Source organism: Rattus rattus, chromosome 3 (assembly GCF_011064425.1).
Source record: "Rattus rattus isolate New Zealand chromosome 3, Rrattus_CSIRO_v1, whole genome shotgun sequence".
Taxonomy (NCBI): domain Eukaryota; kingdom Metazoa; phylum Chordata; class Mammalia; order Rodentia; family Muridae; genus Rattus; species Rattus rattus.
This window is the reverse complement of record NC_046156.1, coordinates 118,166,579-118,188,210: the sequence shown is the minus strand read 5'-3', so window position 1 is coordinate 118,188,210 and position 21,632 is coordinate 118,166,579. Positions and strand designations below refer to the sequence as shown.

General features: G+C 37.3%; 1 protein-coding gene across 3 annotated transcripts in view; it reads left to right on the top strand.

Annotated features, from left to right (window-relative positions):
* Atp11b (ATPase phospholipid transporting 11B (putative)) overlaps positions 1-21,632 on the top strand; it is a 97,998-nt gene that overhangs the window by 21,755 nt on the left and 54,611 nt on the right. For all 3 annotated transcript variants that reach the window (XM_032898506.1, XM_032898508.1, XM_032898507.1), the window contains exons 3-10: positions 1,072-1,161; positions 2,980-3,060; positions 10,809-10,916; positions 11,264-11,392; positions 12,504-12,607; positions 16,346-16,393; positions 18,967-19,031; positions 20,819-20,900. In XM_032898506.1, the coding sequence (XP_032754397.1) occupies positions 1,072-1,161; positions 2,980-3,060; positions 10,809-10,916; positions 11,264-11,392; positions 12,504-12,607; positions 16,346-16,393; positions 18,967-19,031; positions 20,819-20,900 (707 nt within the window). The remainder of the gene's footprint in view (positions 1-1,071; positions 1,162-2,979; positions 3,061-10,808; positions 10,917-11,263; positions 11,393-12,503; positions 12,608-16,345; positions 16,394-18,966; positions 19,032-20,818; positions 20,901-21,632) is intronic.

Genomic DNA, 21,632 nt, shown 5'->3' with positions numbered 1-21,632 from the left:
ATGTGCCACTATGCCCAGTTTAGATAATCTTATATCTTAATTCAATGGCCATACTCACCTTATATTAAATTTAAACTTCCTTGAAAAGGTCAGTTATAAAGTAATACATGACCATAGAGAGGTTTTACTGATTCTGTTCTCTTACCCACTATTATATAATAGTTAAGATAACTTTAAAGCTCAATGAATTATTTTTTAAAGTATTTTCACACTGAATAGTATGTCCCTCCCCTCTCTATGGTAGGATATGTACAGATTGATTTATTCAATATGTTAATGTCTGTATATTAGAAAACATGAAAATAATATTTTGTTAGTAGTAAGTTGCTTTGCATGTGAAATCTTTATCCTCAGCTTCCCTTGTTTTTATGAGCTTTATGAGGTAGCCGAAGGAAATCTGTTTTTTTTTTCTTTCTTTCTTTTTTTTTTTCCCGGAGCTGGGGACCGAACCCAGGGCCTTGCGGTTGCTAGGCAAGCGCTCTACCACTGAGCTAAATCCCCAACTTGGAAATCTGTTTTTTAAAACCAATTTTTATGGGACTGGGGAGATGGCTCAGAGGTAAAGAGCATTTAATGCTCATACAAAGGACCTGGTTTCAGTATCCAGCATCCACATGGCAGCTTTCAACCGTCTGCAACTCCAGTTGTGTGGTATATAATATGTTCTGTACTCCACAGGTAACACACACACACACACACACATTTTTACACACACATTTTCAAAGGGTTTATTATTATTTGTGTGTGTCTGTGTGAGTAGTGAATATAGGTCAGTGAGTGTGGGTGTCTGGGGAAGTCTGAGGATTCAGAGCGTCCTAGAGCTGGAGTTACAGGCAGTTTCAAGCCACCATCTTGGGTGCTGAGAATTGAATTTGAGTCCTTTGTCAGAGCAGTCTGTACACTTAACTATGGAACCATTTTCCCATTTCTCTTGAAAGCAAATATCTTGAGACCATTTACCTTACTGCCAATTTATAGAATTGTTTTCTTTAAAATTACAGAGAGAAAAATATTGTTGGTATCATGAACTAAATAGGTGTTTGTTGATTCTTCTTTTCTCTTTTTTCCTAGTATACTGTATGGAATTTTGTCCCAAAAAATTTATTTGAACAATTCAGAAGAGTGGCAAACTTTTATTTTCTTATTATATTTTTGGTTCAGGTAAGTTTTATCTCTCCTTGAATATTTATGAACTTGCTGTCTAAACATATATTTTACAATATGGGAAAATTACATTGTATTCCTTGTTGAGTATGGGGTTGTTGTTCTTCTGCAGCTTCCCCATTGTATTCATGAATAAATTATCTAAATCAAATCTAGATTTCTAAAACATAGGTTATAAATGTTAGGATCAATTGCATTTTGTTTCTTTACTAGTGTGTCTTAGTACTGATAAGTGTAAGCTAAGCTAAGAACAGTGCTTGTGATTTTTCCGATGCCTGTCTCAGAGCTGTTAATAGGCAGTGCATCATTGCCATATGTCTGCCTAAGGAGTCAGTACAAGGTTGTGTGTAATCACAGATACTCAAGAGGCCGAGGCAGATGAGGATTGCTCATACCCAGGAGTTTGATGTTAACTAGGCAGCATAGTAAAATCCCAGCCCAATAACTTTTATTTAAATTTATAATTTTTGAACATTTTGCTTCTGCCCTTTCTTACTTTGTCCTCTTCTTTTCTTCCACGTCCTCTTCTTTCCTTTCTTCTCCTCCTCCTCTTCTTCCTCCTCCTTTTCAATGTGTGTGTGTTTCTTAGAGTCTCATTATATAGCCTAGACTGGTTATGAACTTACTTTCTGTTTGCGTGTGCCCCTCTGGAATTACAGGTGTTTGCCACCACATTCAACATATTACTTTAATTTTTAAGTATTTACAAGAGTACTTTTCTGGGTTTAAATCTGAGGTCATCATAAACTATTAAGTAGCTTCTTAATCTAAATTCTTTTGGCTGTGTGTGCGTATCAAAATATAAGTTGAAATAAATATGAATCAATTTGTAAACAAAGTATCATTTTCTCATAGTTATTATTTCTGATAAAACCTTAGAATTTTTCTTCAATGTTAAATTAAAACTTTGTTTAAACTCTAAACTGGTCTCTCAGTAGAACCTAGGATTTCAAAAGAAAAGTTAAAATTACTTAAATCACTTTAAAGCTTTAGAAAACATTTAGTTTTAAAATGCTTTTCTTCATGAATGGAAAGGAACTTCTAATTTTATCTATAGAGCATCTAGTGATTTTCCTGGAAAATGAAATTATGCTAACTATATTCACTTGGCATGTATGCAGTTGTGAAATTGCTAGCTAAGATCAGCATTATATTGAATAGCACAAATTTAATTACCTATCCAGAATGAAGGGAAATTAATAAATCATAAAATATGTATTCTTTCTAACCTATGCACGTACTTCAGCAACTTATAGAAACTTCAGTTACATGATTTATATCATAATTGAAACACCATTTTCCTGGCTGTCTTCCTCTGATTATTTTCCATTTTCAGTTCTTTTTCTTCAAGATTGAGTTTGTCTTGAATCCTAGGTTAAAGTTCCTGACAGACTCTTCAGTATTTTGTAGGATGTACAAAAGAATATGAAATAGGACCCATTGTGGTTCTACTCATGGGTAACATTGCGGAAGAACTGTGAAAACAAAGTAGCCATCTTGATGGTACATGCCTAAAATCCCAGCAGTTGAGCTGCAAAGACAAGGGGATAGGGAGTGGTTCAGTTTGGTGTGGGCATATGTAGCAAAGTCCTGTCTCAAAAGGCAAAACAGCAGTAAACAGGTAGAGCAGCTGAGTTCAGTCTAGCAGCATATGAGAGTCTGCAATAGAGACTCAACCAAGCCTATGAAGTTGCCAAGAAAGGGAAATAGCAAATTACACTGTATGCATTGTACAACGATGTGAGATTTGGGGTATTAATAAGACAACAATACAATATGAATATGTAATACTCTATGTTCTTTCTTTAAATCTAGCTCATGATTGATACACCTACCAGTCCAATCACCAGTGGGCTTCCATTGTTCTTCGTGATAACAGTAACTGCCATAAAACAGGTGCGTAGTACTTCCTGCGTTGTTCTTCTAAACTCTTTCCAGATTAACATTATTGTGAGAACAGTTTCCTAACAAAGCAGCAGATTTATTTGATACACAACCAATTATATTCCAGGTGCCTTGTGGCTCTTGAATGATGGCAATCATTAGAATATACTATTTTCTTGATATAGGAACCAATCTAAAGACAAATATATGTACAGACTAATTATGAAACAAGTTTGTATACTCATTTTTGTAAAGTATGAAAGTAAAAGGTGAAGTACGATTCAAAGGAAGTAAGTGATGAGAGTAAAGCATTTGCATTTGGCACGAACATTTGAACTTTCCTAAATTTTATAGTTTTCTTCAACAAAGTTAGTTTTGTGTGTGTTAGTACCCTGATGGAAATAATTTCAGCCAGATTATAAGTTGACATTAAGATTTAGGAAAATAGAAGTAGAATATTGGATAAGCATACTTTTTTTCTTTCTTTTTTTTTTAATTGGGTATTTTTTTATTTACATTTCAATTTCAAATGTTATTCCCTTTCCCGGTTTCCTGGACATAAGCCCCCTATCCCATTCCTCTTCCCTTCTTTTTTTTTTTTTTTTCCCTTCTTTATTAAATTGAGTATTTACATTTCTTTTTTTTTTTAATTTTTTTCCATCTTTTTTAAATTGGGTATTTCTTATTTACATTTCAAATGTTATTCCCTTTCCCAGTTTCCAGGCTAACATCCCCCTAGCCCCCTCCCCCTCCCCTTCTCTATGAGTGTTCCCCTCCCCACCCTCCCCTCCCTCCATTACCGCCCTCCCCCAACAATCCTGTTCACTGGGGGCTCAGTCGTGGCAGGACCCAGGGCTTCCCCTTCCACTGGTGCTCTTACTAGGATATTCATTGCTACCTATGAGGTTGGAGCCCTGGGTCAGTCCATGTATAGTCTTTGGATAATGGCTTAGTCCTGGAAGCTCTAGTTGGTTGGCATTGCTGTTCATATGGGGTCTCAAGCCCCTTCAGCTCTTTCAGTCCTTTCTCTAATTCCACCAAAGGGGGTCCCGTTCTCAGGTCAGTGGTTTGCTGCTGGCATTCGCCTATGTATTTGCTGTATTCTGGCTGTGTCTCTCAGGAGAGATCTACATCCTGTTCCTGTCGGCCTGCACTTCTTTGCTTCATCCATCTTATCTAGTTTGGTGGCTGTATATGTATGGGCCACATGTGGGGCAGGCTCTGAATGGGTGTTCTTTCTGCCTCTGTTCTAAACTTTGCCTCCCTATCTCCTCCTAAGGGTATTCTTGTTCCCTTTTTAAAGAAAGAGTGAAGCATCCGCATTTTGGTCATCCTTCTTGAGTTTCATGTGTTCTGTGTATCTAGGGTAATTCGAGCATTTGGGCTAATAGCCACTTATCAATGAGTGCATACCCTGTGTGTTTTTCTGTGATTGGGTTACCTCATTCAGGATGATATTTTCCATTTCCATCCATTTGCCTATGAATTTCATAAAAGTCATTTGTTTTGATAGCTGAGTAATATTCCATTGTGTAGATGTACCACATTTTCTGTATCCATTCCTCTGTTGAAGGGCATCTCGGTTCTTTCCAGCTTCTGGCTACTATAAATAAGGCTTCTATGAACATAGTGGAGCACGTGTCTTTGTTGTGTGTTGGAGCATCTTTTGGGTATAAGCCCAAAAGAGGTATAGCTGGGTCCAATTTTCTGAGAAACCTCCAGACTGATTTCCAGAATTGTTGTACCAGTCTGCAATCCATCCCATGTGGAGGAGTGTTCCTCTTTCTCCGCATCCTTGCCAGCATCTGCTGTCGCTGGAGTTTTTGATCTTAGCCATTCTGACTGGTGTGATGTGGAATCTCCGGGTTGTTTTGATTTGCATTTCCCTGATGACTAAGATTGTTGAACATTTCTTTAGGTGCTTCTCAGCCATTTTATATTCCTCAGCTGTGAATTCTTTGCTTAGCTCTGAACCCCATTTTTTATTAGGGTTATTTGTCTTCCTGCAGTCTAACTTCGTGAGTTGTTTGTATATTTTGGATATAAGGCCTCTATCAGTTGTAGGATTGGTAAAGATCTTTTCCCAATCTGTTGGTTGCCATTTTGTCCTAACAACAGTGTCCTTTGCCTTACAAAAGCTTTGTAGCTTTATGAGATCCCATTTATCGATTCTTCATCTTAGAGCATAAGCCATTGGTGTTTTGTTCAGGAAATTTTCTCCAGTGCCCATGTGTTCGAGATTCTTCCCCACTTTTTCTTCTATTAGTTTGAGTGTATCTGGCTTGATGTGGAGGTCCTTGATCCACTTGGACTTAAGCTTTATACAGGGTGATAAGCATGGATCGATCTGCATTCTTCTACATGTTGACCTCCAGTTGAACCAGCACCATTTGCTGAAAATGCTATCTTTTTTCCATTGGATGGTTTTGGCTCCTTTGTCAAAAATCAAGTGACCATAGGTGTGTGGGTTTATCTTTAAAATGTCAAATTCATATTGCTACCACTTCTCAAAACATCTAGTCACGGTCTCAGTTATACTGAGATGAATCCTTCCACTAGACATAGTTAATTGCATTTTTTTTAACCTAAATGAGATTAAAATCCTCCATTTTGTAATTTGTAAAAATACCATGTTGGTGATGGAAAAATGAAATTAACAAATGTATTTGAAGTTCTGGGATGAAGCATATTACTTAGTTAACTTTGTTTTTTCTCTATTTATATGAAAATTAATTACTTTGTGTGCGTGCCATTATTTGCTGGTGAAAGTCAGAGGTCACCTCATGAGAATCGGTCCTTTCCTTCTCCCATGTAGACCCCAGGTATTAAACTTACCAGGTTTAATGGCAGGTACCTCTGTTACCATCTTACCACTGATACTTTATTTTAATTGAAAGATACAGGATAAGAAGGGTCTATAGATTATCAATTATGTTATATAACTAGTGTGTTAGAGTAGTAGCCTTAGTTCTTACCAAATTTGATTTCCTTCTCTCTTCTATTAGGACTAGGATTTACTTGTGTAATTCAGCAAGCATCTGGATTATTCCATACAGTCACATACTTAGTTTTCCAAGGGTTATTTATTTCATCAGAGTAACATTTATTTTTCTGTTGGATCTGTCTTCTCTATTTTCACTAAGTCATTTCATCCTGTCTGTGTTCATGTTCTCAAGTTTACATTCTGAAACTTTGAAACCATATAAATATACTATATGTATGCACATACACATATGTGCACTCATTTGCACACTCCCATTTAGACACCTCACAGGCATTGTCCATAGAGCTCAGTGCTCTCCCTGCTGAAGCCGTGCTGCCCCTGCTGTTCCCTAGCTTATTAATGGTACTGCAGTTCTTTGTCTGCTCTGTCCCTTCCTGTAAGATGTACCTCATTAGTCTAAGGAACCAGCATCCCTTGCCCAGACCACTGTGTCATTCTCCTGACAATCTTTTACTTCTATTCTTAGCCCCCCTGTTTCCATACAGCACCTGAATTGATCCTGCTCTTTTTTCTAAAAGATTTATTTATTTTATATATATGAGTACACTGTAGCTATCTTCAGACACATCAGAAGGGGGCATCAGATCTCATTACAAATGGTTGTGAGTCACCATGTGGTTGCTGGGACTTGAACTCAGAACCTCTGGAAGAGCAGTCAATGCTCTTAATCACTGAGCCATCACTCCAGCCCCCTGAATTGATCTCTTGAACATACTACCCTCCAGTTAAAAGCTATTCAAAGAATTCTTGTTAAATTCAGATCAAATGTCAGTGTTTTCAATTATCTATGGAGACATACACAGTGAAGTTCACTAGTTCCTAATTAACATCCTACAATGTTTACTTTACTCAGTGTCTTCTGATCACACTCCTCACCTCATCATCAAACACAGCAAACCTGCTTCTATTACAAAGCCTATGAATTGCTATATACTTTTCATGAAAGGTTCCTCCAGATAATTGCATTAACCCAGTCCCTGACTTTATTCACATACTTTTATCTTTTCCTGGGCTTGTGCATCTTTCATTTCCTTTTAAAATAGTCTCCGTTCATATTGTTTGCCATAAGCTGGTAATCTTTTTAGTCAAATATTTAGCACAACCAGGGCAGAGACTATCTTATGCTTCCAGTGAGTAACAAACCAAAACTATCCACAGGGGCAGGGGACCCTTTAATAAACATTTTACAACCAAATGAATGAATGAGCCTATTTAGTATTATTAAAATAATATAAAATGTAATAATTTTTGTTCTTAACTCTCAATATATATTTCACCAGATGTAGACTGCATTTAACTAGAAAATGATATCATTAACTGAATTGAAAACATTGTGGTGTTGCATTTAATGATAATAATTGACCACATTTCATCTTTGAAAATTGGTTAAAAATACATATAATCTAATGGGAAGAAGCAGGTAATCTCACACTTCTGTTCCTATGGTTGCTGAACCTGAGCACTAAATTTAAATAGAAGACAGAAGGAGTAAAGTATAGATTTTTCACAGAGAGTATTTGTTGATAGGATTTATTCACACTTGTTCTCTCTGTGAGTCTGTGTAGATTTTAGAATGCCACGTTTACTCTTTTAATTAGCATTGTGAAGTTATACTCATTTAATAAATACACAAAGTACATTCATATGTTGTTCAGGTTTATGCGTTCATCACTGTGATCAATAGAACAAAATTTGGAAAAATTATCCCAGTAAATGGTCCTTGTTCTATTCTCTTTAGTCTGGTTTATCCTTTGCTCCTGCAGTCCAGTAGGGAATGTTGTATTATCACTTGCTGAGTTTCATCATTTCCCATCAGTAGCGTATGTCATGTCTTCTCTAATCATGTATCGTGAGGTACAGCACTCTGATAAGTCATAAGATGCTTGAGGAGGTGTGTAAGAAATATTGAGTTGAGTCTTAGAATCTGGATAAAAGGACAATGGATAAAGGAGGCAAGAGGGAAACATTTAGACAGAGAGAAACTTCTGTCTACAAGAAATGTTCTGAGGAATTATAATTGTGGTTTGTGTTTCAAAAAGTGCTATTGGAAATAGTTATGTCAATTAATGTAAGTGAAAGATTCTTTGCTGTAATCATTGAAAGTCAATAAAATGGTTTTGATAAGGCTGCTGAACTAAAACAATATATTGGGATAAATCTAGGAATGATATGCAAACTGAAATAGAATTTATGGACTTACATTAAAAGGATAATGCATTTATTGTTACTGCTTTGCTATTAGCATTGTCTAATGATAGGAAGAAGTAAACTTTTTTCATAGCTTCAGAAATATTTTAACTCTTAGATTTTTCTAAAATTGACATAGCTTAAATTGGGCCAGTATAATTTAGATATCTTAAATGCTTTCCAAAAATATTTTCTCCAAAAAAATAGACTTACAATATTTTGATTTAACACCTCTAGCTCTTAGAGTCTTTCTGTCTCTTCTACAAAGCTCTTTGCTGGAAACATCCCATTACGGACTGAGTGTTCCTCAGTCTCTTACTCTCTGCACATTGTCCAGTTGTGTGTGTCTGTGCTAGTTCCCATTACTACGAGAAGAACCCTCTGCTGAGGGCTGAGCCTGTGCCTGATCTATGGCTACGTCATTATGTCATTAGAGTCCTTTTATTGCTGCGTTCTAATGGTAATCAGCTTTCCTCTAGGCTCATGGTCTGTGGAGTTTCAGATTCGTGGCTACTCTAGTGGGGTGGGGTAGAGGTGCCATTTCATGGAGTGTGCCTTAAATCCAATCAGAAAGTTGTTGGTTACCCCTATACAGTTTATGCCATTATCACGCCAGTGTATCTTGTAGGCAGATCTCTGTTGTATATCTTAGGGTTTGTATCTGGGTGATACTGGTGATTTCCCCTTAGGTAGTGTGCAGAGTACCTTCAAGTACCATAAACAATAGTCACTGGGAGTGAGGTTTCTAGTGAGGCACCAACTCGACTTCTTTGTGTTCAGTGCTGTAAATGTTATCTTCAGCATCAGGGCTTTACCATTAGTGTGTGGAGAGCAACCAGCAGCCTTAGCAATAGCCTGGGATTCTTGGAGGAGTTCCCCTATTACCCTTTATGCAGTTAGCCTGAAGATAATTTTATGGTGCAGTATTTTAAATATTTTTGTATATAAAGCAATGTTTTACATGTGAAGTCGGATGTAGATGTGGAATTATCTGCTTTCATATCATGCCAAAATTTAAATTATAATTAATTTTTTTGGTCTGTATTTTAGGAAAGGAAAGGAAATCAACCTCACTTTTAAAGCTTTTTTCTCCTTGTTGTCTGCAGTCATAGTCTGTAAATTTATACACTATGATTAAAGCATCATTCATACATAAAAGTCATGTAATGATCGGGTAGTTGTAGGAAATTGTAGAAGTTGTAAATGTCACCCTAGACTTTTGGCATGGATAGCCATGGCATTTGTCAACATGGACTTTACCAATAGCATCCTAAAATCAGCGTTGAGTATGCTTACAATATTTATGAGCCCCGACCCTCACTTAGGAACTATGAGTTAATGAGTACAGGGAGGAAGAGTGTCTTTACTCTCTCTCCTCTCTCTTTTATCCTCCATCTGTTTTTGAGATTTTATTTTAATTACATTTCTCCCTTCCTTCTGCCTCCAAACCTTTCATATAATTCCTCCCCCTCCTTCAGTTATTCCATATATACATATATTTGTATGTACATATATGTTCCTAAATGTAGCCTGTTGAGTTCATATAATGTTAGGTCTGTGTGTTCAGGGCTGTTTGGCACTGGACAGTCAGTTGCGGTGCTCTAACTGCTCCAAGGTTTAAACTGTTGCCTGACGTTCCTTGTATAGCATTGAGGCCTTTGTGAGGCTTTTCCCAGAGCAGTTTGACATGTCTGTTGGTATCCTCAGTGTTCAGCTCATGTTTGGACCATCATGTCAATGAGACTTCATGGTTGTAGCTTCTGTTGTTACCTAGCAGATACAATCTCAAGCAAATTCCCTGAATTTGCTCTTTTTGTTTCTGGCTCTTTCTGTGCATCCCCTCCTTCAACATTCCCTAAGCCTTCGATGCGTGAGCATTTTGTAGAGCTATTGCGATCGAGCTCCACAACTCTGCATTTTGTTTGGTTTTGGTTTTCTGTAGTGGTCTCTACCTAAGAGAAGTGCCCTTGATGAGGCACATATATTTGGCAACATTTATCTGTGGAATAAGGACAAATGTTTATACTGCCCCCCCTACTCATGCCCATGCCAGCGACAAAACTTATCTGAATTTGTTCACTTGCACAAAAAGACATTGCAGGAGGAGTTGGCTTGTTGAGAGAAAGGTTTCTAGGTGTAAAGGTAAAATGAACCAGAAATACATATTTTCTCAACATACATAATATATGTGAATATTTAATAAAGATATTTATAGGACCTCAAATGGAGATGTTAATAATGCAGTTATAAATTCATTTTTGGAAACCAGAAGAAATGTGAGTTTGAGAAAAAATATTTAGAATTATCAGTATACTTTATATTATTTGAACACATAGAAATAAAAGAGTAATTTTATTATGAAGAGTGAAGTATGTGGAAAGCACTGAAGGTGGCATGTGAAACCTTCACAAGAAAACAAGATGAGGATCTCAGGATCCCAGGGACATAAGTGTAATAGAAACAGTCAGTGTCTCTGATAAGATGAATGCCAGAATGTCATTTCTGCTGTAGTAAGTTCTGGTGAATGTTCCCCAGAAACTATAGGGTAATGTTTCTCCTTTATTTGTAGGGTTATGAAGACTGGTTACGCCATAACTCAGATAATGAAGTAAATGGAGCTCCTGTTTATGTTGTTAGGAGTGGTGGGCTTGTCAAAACTAGATCAAAAAACATTCGGGTATGTATATGGAGAGGGATATAAAATTGTATTTTGGTATTATCGTTTTAGCCTTAATTTTATCTATATATTTTATATTATAAAATCCTGTGCGTGTGTGTGTGTGTGTGTGTGTGTGTGTGTGTATACACACACATATATATGTGTATATATATCTATCTATGTATCTCAGTGTGTATGTATCTCAGTGGCAGAGTACTCGTTTCACATGTTCCAGTCCCCAAGTTCATCCACATTGCAAAAATATAGACAAAGTAAAATACTGTGATAAGCCATCTATCTAGAACAAAATGAAAACAAATCCTTGCCCTTTAATATATAATCACTTTTCTCCTGATTTCCTATAGGTGGGTGATATTGTTCGTATAGCCAAAGATGAAATTTTTCCTGCAGATTTGGTGCTTCTGTCCTCAGATCGACTTGATGGTTCATGTCATGTTACAACCGCTAGTTTGGATGGAGAGACAAACCTAAAGGTTTGTTTATGTATATGTTTCAATACTACTTTGGGTAAATATAATACCTCCTGTTTATAATGTGTTCCTTTTGGTGAAGTGATCAAGTTTGACCTGATAAAGTAAAGTTCTTTTTAAGTTACTGAAACTTAAAAAAAATTGACAAAGGTTGGTGGCCTGGGACGATGGCTGTGTTAGTAGAGTACTTGCTACCCAGTAGAAACATCTGAATTCCAATCCCCAGCACCTTCTCCATACGGGGACAGGCAGACGGCACTGCTTTTAATCCCAGCACTGAGGAGTTTAGCTGGGGCATCTCTGGAGCTTGACAACCAGCCAGTCTAATCAAAATGGTAAGCTGTCCGTGCACTGAGACCTCATCTCAGTAAGTACAGAGCAGAGCAGAGAGATGGAAGGCTCCCAGTCAGCCTCGGGGCTCTGCACACACATGCATATCCGACTTCTGTAGATACACAGACATGTGTACACATGTATGCAACTAAAGTTTACATTTTAAATTTATTGTTATTATGTGTTTAAGGGCATTTTCACCCTAGCTTTGTTCATATTGAAAGGTAAAATGGATAATGTTTTAGAAAAAATAAAATCTTTTAATAATTTCGATGCTTTTTTTTTTTTAAACCCAGACTGGCCTCAAGCTTCTGACAGTCCTATCCCTGCCTCTCAACTACCATGATTGTAGATGTGACTACCATGCCAGCTCGATATATTTTAGTCAAAAAGAAAAGTTAAACTTCCCCAGTTTTCAGAGTTTAATGAGGGTGAAAATTCACATTTTTCTACTAAATAAGATATATTAAATCTTTAGACAGTTGATTATTTCAAATAGACTCCAAATGAACTCTGGGATTGCTCTAGGTAGGCACAGCAATCCATTTTTTTCTTTTTTATTAACTTGAGTATTTCTTATATACATTTCGAGTGTTATTCTCCTTTCCCGGTTAGCAATCCACTTGTTATTTGCCTATTTCTAATTGTTTCTATCCTGTCATCTTAGCAGCGTGATCTACGATCTATCTAGTATGCCGTGATTTCATCTAGCAGACATTTGAGGTAGTTGTTATCTAAGGTCAGGGTTAGATAGATATCAATCCATTTCTATTTTTTTCAGACACATGTGTCCGTTCCAGAAACAGCAGTATTACAAACAGTTGCCAATTTGGACAGTCTCATAGCTGTAATAGAATGCCAACAGCCAGAAGCAGATTTATACAGGTATGGTGTGTTATTTGGTGAACTCATCTTTGTTTAACAGCTTATATTAGAAGTAAAATGCTAATACACTGTTATTAGTCACAAATAGCTTACAACATTCTTTTTAAATTTTATCTTATAAAATTTACTAATTTTATATAAAAATTCTAATAGAAGGTCAGCTTTCTACTAAGAAGACCTTGTTTTCATAACCATAAAACTTTAAAATTTTTCTTACATTTTACTTGTGTGTGTGTCTGTGTGTGTGTCTGTGCGCGCGCCTGCACGCGTGCATTGTGTGTGTGTGTTTAGGCATGTGCATGCTGTGTATGAAGGTCAGAAGACTACTCTTGGGAGTGTGTCCTTTCCTTCTATGTGGATTATGGGGGTTGAACTCAGGTTATCAGATTTGGCATCAAGTCATGAGACAGCTTGTTCTTAAATTGAAATTCTTATCTGATTTGGTAATAATATTTGTAAGGCCTTTAGTTAAAGTGAGAAGTAGAAAACATTTGATAAAATCCTAAGCAAAAGATACTAATTAAAATGTTGGTCTTAGGTTGGTATTAGTGAGGGAGCATTTTGTTATGCATGTGTCATCTTGGTGTGTGCATGCATGCCTGTAGAGGCTAACGTCACTCACTGTCCTGTGTCTTCATCCATCATTTCCCACCTTATTTACTGAGGTAAAATCTGTTACTGAAACTGGAGTTGGTAGATTGGGGGAGACTAGCTAGCCAGGGAGCTCCAGGGCTCCTCCTGTCCCTGCCTCCTCAGCACTGGCCTCACAGGTGTGCACTGCTGCACCCAGCTTTCATTCAGGTACTAAGATGGAGTCGTCATGCTGATAGCAAACCGTTCACTAAGCCATCTCCTCGGCCTTAGACCTGTAAGCTCTTCTGATAGGGCAAATTAAGTTGAGAGGAAAATGTTAGCAACAACACATGTCATGATCCTGTTTTTGATTTTAAGGGCTTAAATGTGTGTATATGAAGCCTAAAATGCATGTATACTTCCAAATATTAACAGTGTTAAAAAGTGAGATTCCTAGTGGTTGTTGCCATAGTTTGCTTCTGCATTGCTTTGATAAACATGAAGACCAAAAGCAACTTGGCGAGGAAGGGCTTATCTCATCTAGCATGAAGTCAGAGCAGGAACCCAGAGGCCAGAATTAGAGTAGAGACCATGGAGAAACAGTGTATAGTTTGTTTTTTTTCCTCATTTTTTTAAATGTTAATTGGTCATTTTATTTATTTACATTTCAAATGTCCCCCTTTGCAAACAGTCTCCCCTCTGCAAACACCCATCCCATTCCCCTTCCCCTTTGCCTATGAGAGGGTGGTCCCCCACCCACTCCTACCTCACCCCTCTAGTATCCCCCTACGCTGGGGCAACAAACCTCCACAGAACCAAGGGCCTTCCCTCTGAGGCCATCCTCTGCTACATATGTAGCTGGAGCCATGGACCCCTCCATGCGTACTCTTTGGTTGGTAGTTTAGTCGCTGGGAGCTCTGGTTGGTTGATATTTCTATGGGGTTACAATCCTCTTTAGCTCCTTCAGTCCTTCCCCTAACTCTTCCACTGGGGTCCGATGGCTGGCTATGAGTATCTGCGTTTGTCTTAGATGCTGGCAGAGCCTCTCAGAGGACAGCCACACTAGGCTACTGTCTGCGAGCATTTCTTGGCATCAGCAGTAGTGTCTGAATTTGGTGTCTGCTGATGGGATGGATCTCAAGGCGGGGCGGTTCCTGGATGACCTTTCCTTCAGCCTCTGCTTCATTTTTTGTCCCCTTGTTTCCTGTGAGCCTGGGTGTGTCAGAACTCCTTGGGGCCAAGCTGTCTCTGTCTATTGCTTTTTTAATGCAACCTAGCACTATCTGCCCACAGTGGGTGGGGCCCTCCCTTATCAACCCACAATCTAGAAAGTTCCTCACAGACTTGCCTTTAGGCCAGTCAGATGACACATTTTCTCAGCTGAGCTTCCCCCCCAACCCCCTGCCCCCATGACTCTAGCTTGTGTCAGTATGACAAAAAACTAACCAGTAAAGCTGCTGCTTCCTTTTTGCCATCATATTTTATCTAAATAGTTTATAAAATATATTTGTATATGCTAGTATAGCTCCTATTTCTGATCAGAAAATAACGGCATAGTTATTTATACTTTGGAAGGGAAAAGATGAGGTACTGCACAAAGGGTTGGTCTAGCATAGAACCGGCTCAAACACATCCTAGCATGCCGGAAGCGAGAATAACGGCCCTCTCTGTAGAAAGAAAGCAGCCCTCTCTGTAGTTCACTTGGTAAAACAAAAGACTTCCTAAAGGGGTTCAGACTCAATTGGATCTAAATATGAAATCTAGATTAACTTCTTCAGAATAAGGAGAATAATAACAGTATTCCCTTGATATAGAAACCTGATAAAAGAAAAACTAGAGAAATCAGAATGAAGTGGTGAAGTTAAATTCTTCAGAAGATAAAAGATGTGGTCCTGGAATGCGAAGGGCAGTAGAGGCGTTTGGAAAGGAATGCTAAACCTTTTTAATTTGCTCATAGGCATCAGACATGCATGCCTGTGGTACATAGACTTGTGCCCGTGAATTACCCATATGCATAACAAATTAGTAATTCAAAACCTTTTTAGACATCTCTTTACCTAAAGAGTAACTTGCAACCTAGTCCAGAAATTGCTTCTGACTGTAAGAGATGTGTGCTCTTGAATTAACTGTGCACACTGCTGTTTTTAGTCATGGAACCGAACTGAAAATCTAGACGTTGGAAGTCACTGATGGCGACAAGTCATTCAGCCTAGATTTTCACCACAAAGCCTTATAAAGTTAATGAGTCTCAGGGCCATCTCATGCCTGAGCTTGCTGCTTTAGTCAACTAATTATCTGAGACATTGTGGTTCTCACTGGGTATTCATTGAATGGACGAAGTAAATATTTGATCTGGTTCCGTTGATTTGTAGGTCACAGAGAACTGTAGTAAACTGTAATGAAATATGTAAGCATTCATTGTTGGCTAACTTCTGTATGTCTTTTTTGTGTAATAATTTATAAGTTAGGATGAAAAGTAGAGTAATAATAGTGCCGTGTGACATTTACATGAGCATTGTGAAATAATTTCATTCATTACTTTAACCATAGCTAGAATAGAGATGACAATAAAAATCAGTTTTAAAAATGTAAAACCTAACTTGGAAAAATATATATATATAATGTATTGGATCTATGGCTCAGTTAATATGTGCTTGCCTAGCATCTTTAAGACCTAGATTTTGTCCCCAGCACCAGAATAACAAAATTTCCATAAAAGATTGATTAGGGGCTGGACAGATGGCTCAGTGGTTAGCTTGCAGTCATAATAATGAGGACTTCAATTTGCATCCTAGAAAAAGCAACAGGCCTGGTGTGGCCTCTAGTGCCTATAACTCCAGCCCTGGGTGGGGGCAGGGCAGAAACAGGATGGACGCTTTCAGCAGGGTGCTGGCTGGTAGCCTGCATGAAAAACTGAAAGGCTCAGGTTCAGAGAGGGCCTGGCTTAGAGGAATAAGACAGAGTAGAGTGTCCAAGGACAGTGCTGTACTCCTGCACACAAATCTATGCACGCGCGCGCGCGCACACACACACACACACACACACACACACACACACACACACACACACATGGATTTTTCTTCACTTGGTTTATAGTGATAAATACATTCTCCCCATTGATTCTATAAGTTACCTGTTTTTGTAATATGATACATTCTTTTACAGATTTATGGGACGAATGATAATAACACAGCAAATGGAAGAAATTGTAAGGTAAGAATAAATCATATTATCTACTTACTGTAATTGGAACCTGTTAGAGAGACCAAAAGTTAAAGGGAATTAAGAAACTAATCAGCTTATCATTGGAAAGCTTAAGTGTAAAACTGTCATCGGCCGGTAGTTTTTAGGAGCAACAAGTGAAGATAAAACACTCCATGTAGTGACATAAAAGTAATTTGCAGATTTATATATTTGAATTTTTGATAGTCCTTGGCAGCAACTTTGAAATGAAACATTGCTGTTTAGTTCAGATCCTTAAACATTTACATCCTAATATTCAGAGTCAAGTGAGTTAGGGTTCAGTGTCTTAGCACAGCAAGTGCACCATATAGGAGTCCAGAGCTCACTCCTCCTACACAGAAAAGTTCTAGAAAGATGCAGGTCCTGCATAATGTTTAGCAAATGTGAATTCTGTGGTTGGCTTTATTTTAAAGTTACTGGGTGAAACTAAAGTATTTAGTGACCAATTCTGAATTGTTGTACTCGTTCTTCTGATTGGTTTTGGTGGTGGTGGTGGTAGCTTTTGTCTGTTTCAGCATCTAAGTAAGAGGCCTTGAGTCAGCCTAAAGATTTGTTAATAGGATGAGATACATTTTTATTTCTGACCTGAACGATCTTAAATCAGCCATTAAGTTTGTCAACTCTGTTCTAGGGGGACATCCACTGTATACTGGTGCATGAAATAAGTCAGTAGCAGAAAGAGTTGAACATTTTAAAATTAGATCTTCAAGATAAGCCATCATGTATCAGCACTGACTCACATTTTAATAAACATTAGCATAGAAAGTGCATTCAATAAACTTTAATAATATATGTTATATATACACATATATGATGTTATTATATATAAAACATGACATAAAATACATATGAGATCCCTGATGAATAACTATGACTAAGTTTTTTCCAAGATTTATTTATTTATTTTATGTATATGAGTACACTGTAGCTGTCTTCAGACACACCAGAAGAGGGCATCAGATCCCATTACAGATGGTTGTGAGCCACCATGCGCTTGCTGGGAATTGAACTCAGGGCCTCTGGAAGAGCAGTCAGTTCTTTTAACTGCTGAGCCATCTCTCCAGCCCTCTTAAGTTTTATTTTTATTTCTGTACAGTGAAAATTGTGTGGATGCATGCATCATCTGAGTTATGCTCTAAGTTACTGTGTCTGGTAAAGGAACACTGTGGTAGAGTACACTCACTCCTGCGTGGCTGCAGAATGAGCTGTGTCCTTTCTGAAACAACTTCCGTTAACTATTGAATTGCCTTTTATTTGGAAGCTGTTATGGTATCCCATGTCTGTATGCATTTCTGTCAATCATTAGAAGCAATGTCTTATTATTGAATAGAAAACAATAGGGAATGAATGTTTAATGGGCACATGGTTTCTCTTAGTGATGAAAGTATTTTCAGTGAAACAGGTATTTTGTAGCTGCTGAATAGTTAGTCACCACACTGGTTCTGGCATATCAGACGTGAGTACCCATCAAACAGAACTCTAGTAAATCCATACTTGGTAAACGTGCCTGCTCTCTTGGTTCAGTGTATTTTGTTTACACAGTGTTTGGGTTTGCTGATATTTTTATAAATGATTCTGGTCTTGTTTGATTTGAATAAGCATATTTTTGTATGTTTCAGAAAGGCTTAAGGACTATCAACAAGATAAAGACCTTTAAAGTTATCCAAGACAGACTCTTAATCATCTTATAGTCATTAATAAAATACAAGTTCCTCTGTAGTTATTCCTTTTCATTTTTTACCTTTATAATGGAGAAAAATTCAAACAGCAAATTGGCCTGCACACTGTGTCGTATAGTCAGCTTGTGTTTTGTGATCTTGCCTATAAAACACTAACATATTTTGTATAGTATATTATATACTCTAATATAATTTTAATTATGTAGAACTTGTGCATTTATATTTTGTAGGTCTCATGATAATTTTATGTTTGCACTGCATTTCCATTCTGTATTTTCCTTTCTAAAACTGTTAATTTTGCTAACAATTTAAGTTTTGTCTTCTAAGTTTTCTTAAATCACTGCTTAATTTTTCATTTTATTTTATGTTTAGAATTTTTGACATTATTGGCTTTGTGGGTTTATTTAAATGTATAATTTTCTATCTAAGCCACTAACCTTCCTTTTTAAAAGTTTACGTGTATGGGTCTTTCGCAAGCCTGTATCTGCACCACTTAAGGGTCGAGTGCCTACAGTGGTTGGAGTGGATATCAGTTCTCCTGGAACTGCAGTTAGAGGTGGTTGTGAGCTGCCGTATCAGTGCTGGGAACCAAACTGAGGTCCTTTGCAAACAGCCAGTTTTCGTAACTGTGGAGTGATCTCTTTAGCCCTGCCATTAATCTTAAAATGACTGAAATGCTGAAGCAGATGTTGCTTGTTATAGTAACAAATATTATTAGCCCAGGAAGTATTATAGTAGCCAAGATTCTGATTTTATATGAAAACATGTTGTAACTACAGGTTAAGTACCTCTGACTGAAGATGCCTTTTAATTGAATTGAAATTTTAATAAATTCAGTGCCTTTTGGATTTCTTTTTTCTTTAGACCTCTGGGACCAGAGAGTCTCTTGCTTCGTGGAGCCAGATTAAAAAATACAAAAGAAATTTTTGGTTTGTACATACTTAAGTTTTTTTAATTGTTTGTATGTTTTGTATTGGTGCTTTTATATGAAGCTTTGCTTTTACAAACTTCGAGGTGCTGGGTACTGAACTCAGGTCTAGCATACAGCAGGCACACACTTTGTATAGGTCTAGACAGTATCCCCAGCCTCTGTAAAGGAGCTGTAAAAGCACAGCATTTTATGCTCCTTTGATTGCATATTACTTTATTAAGTGTAATCCGATAATTTTCTTTTAAGGTTTGTTTTAATATTATATTTTGTCATTGTTGTTAATCTCTCCTTGTGGGTAGCACTAGAGTCTTCCTCATAGCGTGTTTGTGGATAATGATCAAGATGATACTAAGACAATGATTCTGGTGTACTTGAAGTAATAAAGATACAGTCAGTGCTTTTCAATGTCACCGTAGTAGTCCACTCTTCTTCAATTTGGTTATGCTTGGCATTCAGCTGAATTGATAGCTGCAGACATACTCCTGTATCAAGTAATTTCTTGCTGAATGTGGAAAGGGTACTTTTTGGAACATACACCCTATTACTCAAAAGAAAGAGTAATAGTGCCTTGCCTTATAGAAGCCAGGCCTAAAGATCCACAAATGATATGTTCCCTTGCGTTTGAAATGCCTTCCATGGGTATATCCAGAATGATGAAGGGCTAAATCATCTCCAGGGGTTAAAGAATAGAAAGAAAGAGGAATAGATATTTAAGCATTTTTAAAAATGATTAAAGTATTCTCTAGTTAGGTAGAAAAGATGACTCCACAAAATTGAGAATGTGTTACCACCACTCTGAACTAGACATGTTAAATGGTTAGGTGGTACATTGATGTTGCACGTATTTTGTTACCATTTTTAAAAAATTATAACAATGTTCTAATATCTGAAACCAGACTGAATCTCCAGGATTTTTAGATTTTTCTCATGAGACACTGAATCTTTGATGACTTCCTGGGAGTAATACTTTTTGTTCTCGTTATTTTAAATTAGGCATCCAAATTATGCTTAGCATTAGAAGCAAATGTGTATTTGAACGCTTGTAGGTGGGTCTGTTGTCTGCCTTAGAACCCTTTTCATTGCTGTTTCTTTCTGAGGGTTTTTTTTTTCTGTGAAATTAAATGGTTTCAGTGCTATTTTTCATTTTAATTATGATCCCCAAAATTAAAGAATAATCATTTTTAAAATTCCACGTCAGATACTTACTAAAAGGGCAAATTGATTCGTGTTGTTTCTTTCATATTATTTAGTAATGTGAATGAACACTTAAAGTTTGGTCTTGCCTAATTAGTTCCATTCTGCAGTGTGAATCCCACTATTATGACTGTTCTCTCTCATCTCAGGGTCTCCCATGGCATTTACTATGAATGCTGACTTCATTGCTCTGAAATACATTAATATTATTCTTCAGTACTTAAGGAGTGGAATGTGCACCCCAGATTCTGACATGCTTGGTCTCTAGCCTAATGCTAGCTCCAGTTTAACGGAAATGTTTGTGTTGTTAACTCTTAGCACTGTTAGCACCAAATGCAGAGGCTGTCTGTTATTCCATCCTCTTCCCCCCAGTCTCAACTCAGAACATCTTTCACCCAAATATCTGTTATAACTGAGAAACAAAACTCCATGCAGGTTGAATGTCTAGATCATTAAAATTTTAGGCTTAGCAGGCTTTAAAAGCTGTGAAAAGACTCAAGGAACTGTCAAATTATAGAAACTCTCTTACAGTGCTTTTTCTCCAATGTTTTCATGTTAGTGAGTACTTTAAATGGCAGCTTTATTTTATAGGTGTGGCTGTATACACTGGGATGGAAACAAAGATGGCATTGAATTACAAGAGCAAGTCCCAGAAAAGATCTGCTGTAGAGAAGTAAGAGAGCTCTTCACGTAATTACATGTGTATCCTATATATTTATAACGTATGTGGAAATAGACATTTCAGGAGCTAGAGACATGACAAAGTTAACCTCTGTTGCTCTCGCAGACAATATGGTTTGGTTCCCAGCATCCACATGGCAGCTCACAATCATTTTAAACTCTGGTTCTAAAAGTTCTGATCATACATAGAGTGTAATTACACACATCCAGGCAAACTACTTATATACATAAAAATATGTCCTTTAAAAGTATTTCATATTACATATAAAATGGTATTTATACTGGATAAAGATGATATCTTATGTTTTTGTATATATTTAGTATTTTGCATGTTGTTGATTTGACTATAAGTGTAAAAATATAGCTAAATATAGTGAAGGTTATGAGGCAGTAGCTCTGAATAAACTACATGATGTGCAAGCACGAGAACCTGAATGCAGATACCCATTACTCATATAAAAAGCTGCCTGTGGTGGCATGTACCTGTAACCTTGTCAGCCAGCCAGTCTAGCAGAAAAGGTGAACTCTGGGCTTAGTAAATAGGGTACAGACCAAGGGAGGGACATATAAACCTTAAGCACACGTACACCATAACACTTACCTGTACACTGTGTATCCCTGTAGGCATGCAAACCCACATGCAGGTACTCACATGTGCACACACACACACAAGCATACAAGTAATGTTGGAGCATACATGGTGAGGGTATTCTAACAATCCTAG